General features: G+C 39.9%; 1 protein-coding gene across 3 annotated transcripts in view; it reads right to left on the minus strand.

The window, feature by feature from the left end:
- RALA (RAS like proto-oncogene A) overlaps positions 1 to 13,305 on the minus strand; it is a 61,806-nt gene that overhangs the window by 6,180 nt on the left and 42,321 nt on the right. For all 3 annotated transcript variants that reach the window (XM_044946816.2, XM_044946815.2, XM_044946817.2), the window contains 2 exons: positions 5,271 to 5,423; positions 2,921 to 3,129 (listed from right to left, as the gene is read on the minus strand). In XM_044946816.2, the coding sequence (XP_044802751.1) occupies positions 2,921 to 3,129; positions 5,271 to 5,384 (323 nt within the window). In that variant the 5' untranslated portion in view covers positions 5,385 to 5,423. The remainder of the gene's footprint in view (positions 1 to 2,920; positions 3,130 to 5,270; positions 5,424 to 13,305) is intronic.

The following is a 13,305-nucleotide window of genomic DNA, read 5'->3' on the forward strand; positions in this document are numbered from 1 at the left end:
TTGTTAGGGTGATCAGTGACCTTTGTGATGACTGTAATCATTACCGGCATTTTTGCTTAAAGTGATGCTCCCTTTGGAGTTTGAGAGACAATTATAGAATTTTAGAATAGAAAAGCACCTTTACAAACTGGTCAAGCTTCATTTTTATCTTGAGGAAAGTGAGAACCACAAAAAGCAACAGGGTTTTCTAACATTTCTATCGAAACCTTATAAACACTGTAAGTTATATGCTAGCAACTGTGCCAAATGTGGGTATCAGGGATACTGAAATGGGTAAGAAATGGGTTCTGCTCTCAAGTGTTTTTACCTTGTCAGGAAAAACACACAGCATACAGAAATCAATCTCAGTGTCAGAGTGTGGTGAGTGTGCTACTGGGGCTGTGCAGAGTACATCACAAACACTGATGAGGAAACAGTGGATTCTGCCTTTGTGACAGGAGGCCCAGGAAGGCTATATTTAGGAGCTGACAATTATTAGAGAAATGCAAATCAAAACTATACTGATGTACCACCTCACACCAGTCAGAATGGCCATTATTAAAAAGTCTACAAATAGCAAATGCTGGAGAGGGCATGGAGAAACAGGAGTCCTCCTCCACTGCTGGTGGGAACGTAAATTTGTGCAGTCATTGTGGAAAACAGTATGGAAGGTCCTCAGAAAACTAAGAATTACCATATGATCCAGCAACCCCACTCCCAGACATATATCCAGACAAAACTCTAATTCAAAAAGATACATGTGCCCCAGTGTTCTTAGCAGCACTAGTCGCAATAGCAAAGACAAAGAAACGGCCTAAGTGTCCATCAACAGATGAGTGAATGCATAAAGAAGATATGGTGCCTATAAAATGGAATACTACTCAGCCATAAGAAAGGATGAAATGATGCCATTTGCAGCAACGTGGATGCAACTAGAGATGATCATACTACGTGAAGCAAGTCAGAAAGAGAAATCCCATATGAAAGCACTTATGTATGGAATCTAAAATATGACATAAATGAACTTATCTATGAAAAAAGACTCACAGACATAGAAGAGAGGCTTAGGGTTGCCAAGAAGGAATGGGTTGGGGGAGTTTGGGATAAGCAGATGTAAACTATTACATGTAAAATGGATACACAACAAGGTCCCACTGGATAGCACAGAGAACTACACTCAAAGCCTATGATAAACCATAATGGAAAAGAATATAAAAAAATAATTAGGTATGTAAAACTGAATCACTTTGCTATATAGCTGAAATTAACATGTCATTGTAAATCAACCATACGTCAATAAAAATTTTTTTAAAATCAACTACAATAAAAAAAATTAAAAAGAGGAGCTGACATTGTGCTACACTTTGCAGGTCAGATCATGTGGAGTGCCTACTATTCTATTACCATTCAAACCACCTTAAAAATGGCTTTCCTACTGCTGGTCAGTTACCAGGAACATTTTTTATTTATGGGAAGGGCAACACATTGGAGGTAGGACAGAATGAATGATTCACTTATTTTTCTGTAATAGCAACAGCCCAAGACTTTTTCTCTTGGCATAAAAATACCTCATTCCCTTGAGAAACCACTTTGGCTTTGGTGACTATGGTGACAAAATATATTCTATTACTTAGAACAGAATCTGCTACAGAATAAGCACTCAAATATTTTTTGAAAGAATGAATAAGCACTGACACGAAACTTTCAATATGTCTCCCAGGGTTACAAGTTACCAGAATCTGCCACTCTTTGCACTTTATCACGTACAAAAAAACTTTTCCTTACAGAAACCAACAAACTTAATTTTACAAATAAATTTACATTTCCTAGGTTTCTCAGTGACATGCTCTTTTGCAAAGAAGGTTCTCTTACAATCTTTTGAGTTCTTGGGACTTTCATGTATACATGAAGAGGAATGCTTTGTGTAAGCCCTGGTTCAGTTTCCTGCCCAAACGCTAGGGATGACGTCTTTCGTCATCTTTGGAAATCCTTGTTGTCCTTCAAGGTTATCTAGCTCTTGAAGGCCTCCACCTCTCCTCTCTTGGATCCCCTGTAACAATTGCTGTCCATATCTTCTTTATCACTAACTGACACTGGGTTTCATGCCTTATTCAACTTGGCTGTGTGAACGTTGAAAACAGAGGATATATTATATGCTTCTTTCGTGCCTGCCCCCCCACACCAAAGCAGACCACGTGTACGTGGTAATAATAATAAAAATTATTTTATCTTTATGTGGTAATAAAATAAAAATACATAAAGAATATTTGTTTTTATTCATGCTGTATTTATGACACTACTCAAGAACTTATTTATGCTATATTTGTCTTATGTATAGAGAGAACATCTCTCCCCTTTTTCACTTTCCCAATCCCCTGCCCCAAATCAAGTGGAGGACAGATTTCGATTAAACAAACAGTAAATAAGATATTAAAAAGATTGTATAACAAGACAGTGTGTCAATCTATGGTGGTATTATTTCCACTAAAAGTTCAGTGTGTGTTATCAAAGTGTCTACACTGTGAGGAGGATGGCGACGTGCCTGCTGGGCACGACACAGGTTCCGAGACACCCGTGACTAACACAGAAAGACTCAAAATCTGGGTCAGAGATCGTTATGTGATCCAGGCATCTGCTTTTACGGCAGCAGCAGTACTGTACTGCAAAGGGAAACGCTTCAGTACACATAAGGAGACTGCGGATGTAGGCTGTCACACACTCAGGCTGCGCTGCAGCTGGCACTGGCAGAGCTGGCTGTGAGGTTAGGTACGGTGCACTGAATATGTGAGTACAAGCGCACGGAGGACAGAGTCATACTGATGTCAGAGAGGGACTAAACACAGTTAGAGGGAAAGACAACCAGGTTAAGAGCCTCTAGCTGTCCACTCGTTGCTGAGGAGGCAGTTGTTCTGCAGTGTCATGACACGACTCCCTGACATACCTGAAGTCGGCTGTGGCTGCAAAGGATTCCATTTCTGTAATGGAGAAGACACAGAGGAAGCCCTCGCCGCTGCGGAAGTAGTTATCTCTAATGGCAGCATAGTCTTCTTGCCCAGCTGTATCCAGGATGTCAATCTGCACTTCCTCCCCGTCCAGCACCACCTTCTTCCGATAGCTGTCGGCTTTGGTCGGCTCGTAGTCCTCCACAAACTGGGAATGAGGAAAAGCACTTCCATTTCTAAATCATCTTTACTTTTCAAAGGTTCTTATTTTGAAATACAGATTCACATGAAGGTGCCAAAATAGTACTGAGAAGCCACATGTAACCTTCATTAAGTTTTCCCTAGTGGTAAATGCTACATTCATTTAAATTTCCTTTGTAGACAATTCAGAGGTCTTTTCTTTTACAAAAAGTGGAGGTTGAACAGCTCTAGGTCATTGACAGGTTGAAAACTGTGACTCTTCCTTAAAACGCTATACCTGCAAACACTATTACATAGGTATTTTATCAAATGTTTAAGAATCCTTTTTTGTGACTCCAAATATAAATTTTCATGTCAGAATTGTAGAAAATGACTTCAAAGTAAGTCAATATTTAGGTAAGGATTGAAAGTATGGCTAAATCTTTTCCTTCTCCAAAATGAACCAAGTCAAAAAAGTGCCTTATACCACTCTGTAGAATGTCAAATCTTGAACTTTGAGATTTTCCCCCAGTCTTCCCATTTTTAAAAATAGCACAATTAAACAACTTTACAATTGTACTTCTAACTTTTACTCTCTAAATCTCACCTTGATATTTTTCATCAGTGTATCACTGTTGGTGTGTGTGTATATAGATTACACACATACTTTTGTGGGCTTTTAATTAGTTCCTATAAATATTTATCTGATATCTTATTTATTTGCTCAATGTCTAAATCCCCATACTAGAATTTAAGCCCTGTGGGCAGGGACCTTGACCAGTCTATTCATCAATGTCTCCTCAAAGCCTAGAAGAGTGTCTGGTACATGGAGACACTCAACAAATATTTACTGAAAAATCAAACACAGTGTATTTGTAACTGTAAAAGATATAGAACATTCTACCATAATTACATGCTATTATTTCACAAATATAAAATATTTATAAACATTTATGAATATTTAATGGATACATTCAGTTATTGTATCTGATAATATTATGACTATTAAATGAAAGCTTTACCATTTATCAAACATTAGACATATGAACATTCTTACTTTTGACTGCCTTACTGTCAAGAAGGGTACTGACTTAAGGATTAATTTAAAGAAAAGCAGCTATTCAGGTGACTAGTATGAAGAACAGAACTGAACAGATATTAGCAATTCCATTTAAAATACCATTTCAATTTTCCCCCTCCAAATTGTTTAAGCAGGACAACTGGAGGATTTAAGTGTTCTGTGTGAGAAGAAATTAATACAATATTGTAAATCAACAATAAAATTTTTTTTAAATTTCTGTGTGTATGAAAGAAATGCTGATGAGCAGGCAATGAAAAGAGACATTGGGTGATAAAAAATCTGCAGGATATTTTTCTCAGAAGACTAGGTTTAACACTGAGTTACTCATCAGAGGTCACTCTACATGGGCAGGTTGGGTAACTTCTGTTTTCTCATCTGTAAAATGAGGATACCACTACCTACCACACAAGACTGTTGTGAGGACCAGGTAAGAAAGAGTAATCATAAATCCTTACTTCTATTTGGGAGGCAGAAGAATTGAGGATAAATGCTAAAACTTAATTAGCATCTCAAATCATTTAGCCTTAATAACAAGGCTCTATGGAAAAAATACATTGCTGTATATAGACTGAGACCTTAACTTTGGGGCCATAAAGTCTAATACAAATACATGCACACAAATCTATAACCTGTTAAGTAATTTTATTTCAGAGACACAGCCTTCACCTGCTGAGTGGTGAGTGTAGTACCAGGCCAAATATACAATAAATTACTGATTTTTTTTCATTGAGTTATTAAAGGATACCTTATATATGTTGACCTCAAGTCTCAACTAGGTACTATATCTACCAGTTTTATTAATTCAAGGTGGGTCTCACTATTAAGACACTAAAAATTAAAAAAAGTCACATATTGCTCAGAGAAAGGTACTGTTTTCACTTTTGTTCTGTTTTTTAAAAGCATACGTTTTTAAGGACCTTGAATTCTCAACTTGGTAAATCAAGCTGCATACAAATGTTGGCTCTGAATTTAAAACCAGGAAAAAAATGATCAGTAGCTTTCAAAGACTCAAACACAACCAAAGCTAAGCTAGAGAAACACTCTCTGAAAGCCCAAACTTTGACATCCATGATACAATCAGCACTTACCTCATCATACATGAACTGCAGAGTCAGAGCAGACTTGCCCACACCACCGCTGCCCACCATGATGACTTTGTGTAAGGCCAAAGAATTCTGACCCTTGGGCTTATTTGCAGCCATCTTGTGTCACAGAGTTTTCACCAAAGGATTAAGAAGAATCTAAAAAGAATGAAAGAACAAGTAATGCTCAATACATTCTTTGTCAGAATTCCAGTGTATGAAAGAGATATGAAGTCCTTAGGCTTCAAGTTACTAGTTTCCATTCTGCTAGGATTTTAAACAGATGGCAAATGAAGTATGCTCATTTGTGGGAAGAACCACTTATCAGAAAACACCATGGCAATAAGACAAGTATATGACTCAAGGGCATTTCTTATAATAGTTTTCAGTCATGAGTTTGCTGACAGAAAGCAAAAACTTCCCAGGACGACCACATGCTGACAGTAATGGAGTATTAGCTGTACAAGAATATGGTCACGCAGAGTACAAAGCAGGCTGAACGATCACTTTGTTTCCACATTAATCTCTGTTGGCAATAATTATAGAGACGTTTCTCCTAACTTCAGAAAAGAAACCTCATCCTGACAACTTGGAAGTTGAAGTATAAGTAGAATCTAACACTGTGCACCCAATTCCCAAGGATCGTGTTGCTGGAACACCTGCACATACTGTGATGGGATGGGTAACCTAACTTAAATACATGAATCAGCGTGCCCTCACTTTCCTTAGAACATGCATTTGTTTACCACATTTATGTGCTCAGTGCAGAAAGACCAGGTTCCCCCAGAAGCTGGAGTGGTGATGCACACCAATGGTACCCAGTTACCTTTGGTCATGGTTACCAGTCCTTAGAAAAAAGAGGCGGTGAGGTCAGAGCAAACACTGAGTCTGTGTGGAGGCCCATGCAAAGAGACTTTTTGTTTTTAGAGGTTGGAGGGGGGTTCCTTCTTTAGAGGTACCTTCTCAGCATCTCTGACTTGTTTCAGTCACAGCACACCTTTCACAAGCTGCAACTCACAGGACCACCCCTCACGCTGCCCACTTCTCCATCTCATGCTCATTCATCTCGCCCAGGCTGGCTGCATCAGACCCACACTGGTCTCCCTTGATTCTTCATGTGCTCTTCTCTGCCTCCTGACCTTTATCATGCCATTTCCTACATTTGGCATATTCTTGGCTAACTCCTCTCAGTTTTGAGGTTTCGGCTTACCTGAAACTCTCAACCTAAACTAGGCTCTCCCCTGCTCTGTGCTCACATGATACATGATACCTTTCCTTCATGACCATTATCACGAGCTGGAACTGCTCAAGTGTGCTCTTCCTAATAGAGGTCTTCTTCCAAAAATACTGGAAGCAACTTGAGTATGGGCGCTATGTCTGCTGGTTTACTTGGCAACATCAGTACATGTGTGTCAAATGAACAAACAAATGTCGGAGTCTGACTTAACCTGGGGAGTGCTTTGGATGGTACTGGTATAAAGCAGTTACTGCTACTAGAGATTCCATCACAAGTTCAGGCGAGGACAGTCTGCTCTGGGTTTGTGCTTCACACACTGGTTGTGCAGGGCACCCAAGAGCTGGGTGCTGCTCAGGCCGCCCCAGAAATCATGCCCATATTCCTATCTGCCCAATATAGAAAAGTCTTAAGGAAAAAAAAACAACAACCCAAATCTTGTTATCCATATAACAACAGGAATAAGTTGAGACATATTTGAGAGAGTCACAGCATACCTTTCACAAGCTGCAACCTGTAAGCATAACTGAGATCACACTATATATGCAATTTTTGATCCTATTATTCTTATGTCATAAACATTTTTTAGTAGAGGCAACCTGAACTGTGACAGGTATGATAAGGAATCCACATTTGGAGGCTAATAGTTCAATTTAACTCAATAAACAAGGATCGAGTCCCTCTTTTTCCTGGACATCAAGGACAAAATCATTGGATTCTAAATGATTACCACTGCTCAGAAACAGTGAAAATTAATAGTGTACTTCAGATAAGTAGAAGTCTAAAAGACACCTCATCTAAGAAAGCGTATGGAGCATGCTGTTGCTGGCATTCCTAATGAAGGCAGGAAATGACTTCTCACTCTTATGATCTTCACTTGCTGGCAGCTGTAATCACTTCATGGCTACGTAACTACCATTTTATTTTTAAAACAGTTATACCACAAGAGCTGAGGGTGTTACTGTATCAATTAATATTCTAAGAGTTGAGTATGTATGCTTTTAAAGCAAAAAATTAGTTAGCAGTTAGACCAACTGGGTTAAAACACTTTCCCTTTCAGAAAAATTTACAATTCAGTCTGTGACTTAAAAAATGCAGAGATTCCCAAAGACATTTTCTCAAAGTGCAAACATTCCTCAGTAACTATGAGGTGCAGATCCCTTACTTTTAAAAGGCTATCCAGGAAAAGATCCCACCAAGGAGACACTCCTCAGCCCCAATGAAAAACACCTGGCTTTCCACAACTCAGGTCCCAATCCCTGGTCTAGATGTTGGAACCTAAGACAACACACACAGAAACAGACTCTTCCACTGGTGGTAAGTGCAACGGAGAGCACAGGGGCACTGGGATAGACAGTGAGGACGGGCTACTTTAACCAGGATGCCCAAGGGTGACTCCTGTGATGAGGCAGCATTTGAGCTGAGATCTGAATTTTATAAAGACACCAGCCAGCTCTGAGGGAAGAGCACTCTAGACACAGGAAAAGAGGTCCAAGACAGGAGAGGGTGTGCCACATTCTCGGGGCCAGAAGAAGGCCAGAGTAGATGGAGTCCATGAGTATCAGGGAGCATAAACAGGAGGTGAGACAGAGAGGGAGCAGAGACTAAATCATAAAAAGCCTTGAAGGCCATGGAAAAGTGTTTGAGTTTGATTATAACTGTAATGGGAAGCCACTGGAGAGGGTGTAAGCAAGACTGTGACATAATTTCATCCATTTTTAAAAATTACCATGGCTGGTGTGTGGAGAATGAATGGAAGAGGTGCAAGGGCTGAAAGCACAGGAATCTCTCCCACAGGCCATGACTAAGTTTGGCAGATGGAGGCTGCCAGTGACCTTGGGAAAAGTCATTTCATCAATGAGATAGAAACCACAGCTGAATGGGTTGGGTTGAGGAGAAAACAGAAGGTGCAGAAACAAACTCTGAAGACAAATGGAGAAACTGGGCCATAGATGAACACAGATTTTAGTGTAGGTTGCTTCTTAAATATTCTTAAGGGATATGACAACCATTTAGAAGAGGCAGAAATTAATGATGAAGAAGAGACAGTGCCTCTAGGAGCAAAGTGACCATTAGTTGCAGACCAGAGGAGTAGGGGCCCAGGGCACACAAGAGCAGGGACACTGCTTCCTTCGTACCAGGTGTGGTGGTAAAGCAAGACGTACAGGCTGCAGGTAGATCTGGCTATTTATTTAACTGCATCTGTATTTCCTCAATTAAATAGGACTCACAGAGCAATTTAGTGAGGGAGTTGGAATTCAAAAGTAAGCCTGTCTAGATAAGATCAATGGAACATTGATCAGGATATACAGAAATAGATCCAAGTACAGACTATAGTTTAGTGTGTAATAAAGGTGGCGTTTCGAGTGGGGGAAGGAAGCATGAAGGATAATTCACATGGTAATGGGACAACTGGTGAGCTCTGGGAAAAAAAAAAAAAAACTGTTAAGTGTATCAGAGGTTTAAATGACACAATGAAATCACGAAAGCACCAGAAAAAAAAAAAATCCCACAAAATTTCCGTTTTATAATCTTAGAATGGGAAAGGCATAAAGTACTATCTAAAACCCAAGTCATAAAATAACTTTGATAAGTTTTACTACTTAGAACAATTTATATGTGGCAAAAACGTCTATAAGCAGAATAAAAAGATAAACGGAGGCAAATATTTTGTGATCCATTTCAAACAGGTAATTTCTCGACATTAAAAAGTTACTACAAATAAAATCAACAATAAGACACAAATGGCTCTAGTAGGTTCAACCTTGCTTATAAAAGAAATACAAATAATAATCTTAATAATAATCTAATCAATGGAGACTCAATTGTTTTACCCATCAGATTGCTATTAATATGTTTGCAAGGACCAGTAAACTATCGCCTCCTTGGTCTACTTTTTATATGGTCTGTGGCTAAGAATGGCTTTACATTTTTAAAGGGTTGTAAACAAAAGAAAACTAAGAAGAATATGCAACAGAGAACGTGGACAGCAAGTCTAAATAATCTTTTCTTTCCTCTCATCTACAGAAAAATTTTGTTCCTTCCTGGCAGACAAACAGGCACATTCCTTCTCTGCAGTGGAAGGATAAACCGGAAACACGAACTAATTAGTAACCACAGGAAAAGTTTGTGTTGCTGTTGTTTAGTTGCTAAGTCGTGTCCAACTCTTCTGCGACCCCGTGGACTGCAGCTTGCCAGCTCCTCTGTCCATGGGATTTCCCAGGCAAGAGTACTGCAGTGGGCTGCCATTTCTTCCTCCAGGGGAACTTTCTGACCCAGGGATTGAACCTGTGTCTCCTGCATTGGCAGGCAAGCTGTTTACCGCTGAGTCACCAGGGAAGCCCACACAGAAAAACAGATGCTCTTTACCCACTGATATGGAGGGAGCCAAAATATACTGGTAAAGGGAAAAAATATAAGATGCAGAACAATACACCTTGTAAGCTATGAACTGCATAAAAAGATGAGAAAAAGGGGATTTAGAAGTTCACTTGTTTATCTACCTGAAAGAATATAAAAAATGGTAACCCAGGGTTGCCTGTGAGAATGGAAACTAAGTCACTGGTGAACAGACCTGGGATAACGGCATTTGGCTAACCACCATTTTGATTTTTGTATAATGTGAATGTACAACTTGTTTTTAAAATCAAAATTAGTCATACAATAAACTAATAACGTAAATCTGCTTATTTCCCACGTCCACTTGGTAAAAATATTATTAACTACTTTCCTGGCACATTAAACAAACTAGGAATTAGAGAACTGAACCTGAATTTTAACTTCTTGGAGAAGTTAGACTTCTCATGGAGAAATACGACTTCTCCATGTATGTGTATGCATTTGTGCTTTCCCTCTGCAAGTAAAGAGTTAGGGATCCCTGAACTTCAAATTGCTTGATTTGGTTCCTCAATTACTTTCTACCTCTTACTGTTTAAAAAAAATTATTTTTTAATTACACAACTGCCTCCTCCCTGTCACCTTTGGGGTAACATTTCATCCCCATGACTTACTTTTTTCCTGCAAGTGTGTACCTGTTAATCCCTTCACTGTTTGTTCCCTCACCCCCATCCTGGCAACCACCAGTCTGTTCTCTGTATCTATAAGCTTCATTTTGTTTTTTTCTAGATTCCACATGTAAGTGAAATCCTATAGTATTTATCTTTCTCTGACTTATTAGCATAATGCCCTCAGGGTCCATCCATGTCACAAATGGCAAGATTTCACTTTTTTTTAATGGCTGAGTAATAGATTACATTGTACATATATGCCACATTTTCTTCAACCATTAATACACTGATAAACGCTAAGGTTGCTTCCACGTCTTGGCTACTGTCAGTAATGCTGCAATGAACGAGGGGGTGCATATATCTTTTAAGTATTTTCATTTCGTTTGGAGAAATACCCAGAAGTGGAATTGCTGGATCATATGGCAGTTTGAGTTGGTCAGATGGCATCACCAGCTTGATTGACATGAGTTTGAGCAAGCTCTGGGAGCTGGTGATGGACAGGGAAGCCTGGCGTGCTGCAGTCCATGGGGTCACAAAGAGTCAGACACTACTGAACAACTGAACTGACAGCAGTTCTATTTTTAAAAAGTGATGTCCCAGAACAATACTGTAAAATCTATGGTTATGGGTGGCCTTCAAGTTTTCAACCTTACTGCATATCTCTGCTTCACCCAGAAGCTAGATACCTACACCATGCTCACAATGTTGATTTAAATGATAAATTACATGATTTTTTTCCTCCCTGTCTTCCTCCCATCCTCCATTAACAAATACACTCAGTGCTTGCCTTATTAAAATACATAAGGCACAGTTCTAGGGTCTGAGGATGTGAAGCTGAATTCCACAGGCCTAGGTCCCTGCCCTCCTGTGTTTAGTTAACAGGTACCCATATTGTCTTAAGGGACTTCCCAGGTAGCGTGGTGGTGAAGAATCCACCTGCCATTGAAGGAGACACAAGAGATGTGGGTTTGATCCCTGGGCCGGGAAGATCCCCTGGAGTAGGAGATGGCTACTAACTCTAGTATTCTTGCCTGGGAAATTCCATGGACAGAGGAGCCTGGTGGGCTACAGTCCATGGGGTTGCAAAGAGTTGGAAAGGATTGAGCAACTGAGCGCACACACATTTACCAAATTAAGTTTCCTGTCACTGTAACAAATACCACAAATTTGTAGGGGTTTTTTGGGGGGCTCCAAAACCACTGCAGATGATGACTACAGCCATGAAATTAAGACGCTTGCTCCTTGGAAGACAAGTTATGACCAACCGAGACAGCATATTAAAAAGCAGAGACATTACTTTGCCAACAAAGGTCTGTCTAGTCAGGGCTATGGTTTTTCCAGTAGTCATATGGATGTGAGAGTTGGACTATAAAGAAAGCTGAGTGCTGAAGAATTGATGCTTTTGAACTGTGGTGCTGGAGAAGACTCTTGAGAATCCCTCGGAGAGCAAGGAGACCCAACCAATCCATTCTAAAGGAAACTGGTCCTGAATATTCCTTGGGAGGACTGATGCTGAAGCTGAAACTCCAATACTTTGGCCACCTGATGTGAAGAACCGACTCACTGGAAGACCCTGATGCTGGGAAAGATTGAAGGCAGGAGGTGAAGGGGATGACAGAGGAAGAGATAGTTGGATGGCATCACCGACTCAATGGACATGAGTTTGAGTAAGCCCCAGGAGTTGGTGATGGACAGGGAAGTCTGGCACACTGCAGTCCAAGGGACTGCAAAGAGTCAGACATGACTAAACAACTGAACTGAAAACAACACAAAATATATCGTCTTAAGAGCTCCTGTTGTCAGAAGTCCGAAATGAAATTTCAGAGGCTAAATTCAAGGTGTCAGTAGGGCAGGTTCCTTCTGGAGCCTCCAGAGGCAAATCTGTTCCCTACCGCTTCCACTTCTAGGGACTGGCTTTCCTTGGCTCCTGGCTGTACCACCACCTCTGCTTCTGTGGTCATGCAGCCTTCTCCTTCACTGCACTCAAACCTTCCTCTGCCTCCCTCTTACAGGCAGACTCATGATGAGGAGACTTGTGATTACATTTAAGGCCCACAAGGATAATCCAGAAAATCATCCCCAGATCCTTAACTTCATTACACCTGTACCCTTTGCCACAGGAGTTAATAGTCAAAGGTTATGGGAACCATGGATATCTTGTAGTTGGGTCATGATTCACCTTGCCACACCAGTAGGAAGTTGGTCACAGTGCTTTAGACCATAGATCTCCAACCGAAACTCGAAGGTCTCTATTTTAAACTTTATGAAAATTTCTAAGTGATCAACCTAGTTCTCCAATAAGGAATACTCTACCAAGTAAAGTCTCAAACAATACTCCTTGTCCACTAAAAACAATAAACTCAATGATCTTTTTATTTCCAGAGTTCATTACTACCTTTTTTAGACTTTCAAAATAGAGACACTTATCATTAGACTTTAGTTTAGTAAAACCATTAGCTGGTAGAAATTCTTACTGAGAGATTCCTTGTTAAAAAGAGATTAAATGAGAAAGAAGAATGGAACTGGAGGAATCAACCTACCTGACTTCAGGCTCTACTACAAAGCCACAGTTATCAAGACAGTATGGTACTGGCACAAAGACAGAAATATAGATCAATGGAACAAAATAGAAAGCCCAGAGATAAATCCACGCACATATGGACACCCTATCTTCGACAAAGGAGGCAAGAATATACAATGGATTAAAGACAATCTCTTTAACAAGTGGTGCTGGGAACTCTGGTCAACCACTTGTAAAAGAATGAAACTAGAACACTTTCTAACACCATACACAAAAATA

Source organism: Bubalus bubalis, chromosome 8 (assembly GCF_019923935.1).
Source record: "Bubalus bubalis isolate 160015118507 breed Murrah chromosome 8, NDDB_SH_1, whole genome shotgun sequence".
NCBI lineage: Eukaryota > Metazoa > Chordata > Mammalia > Artiodactyla > Bovidae > Bubalus > Bubalus bubalis.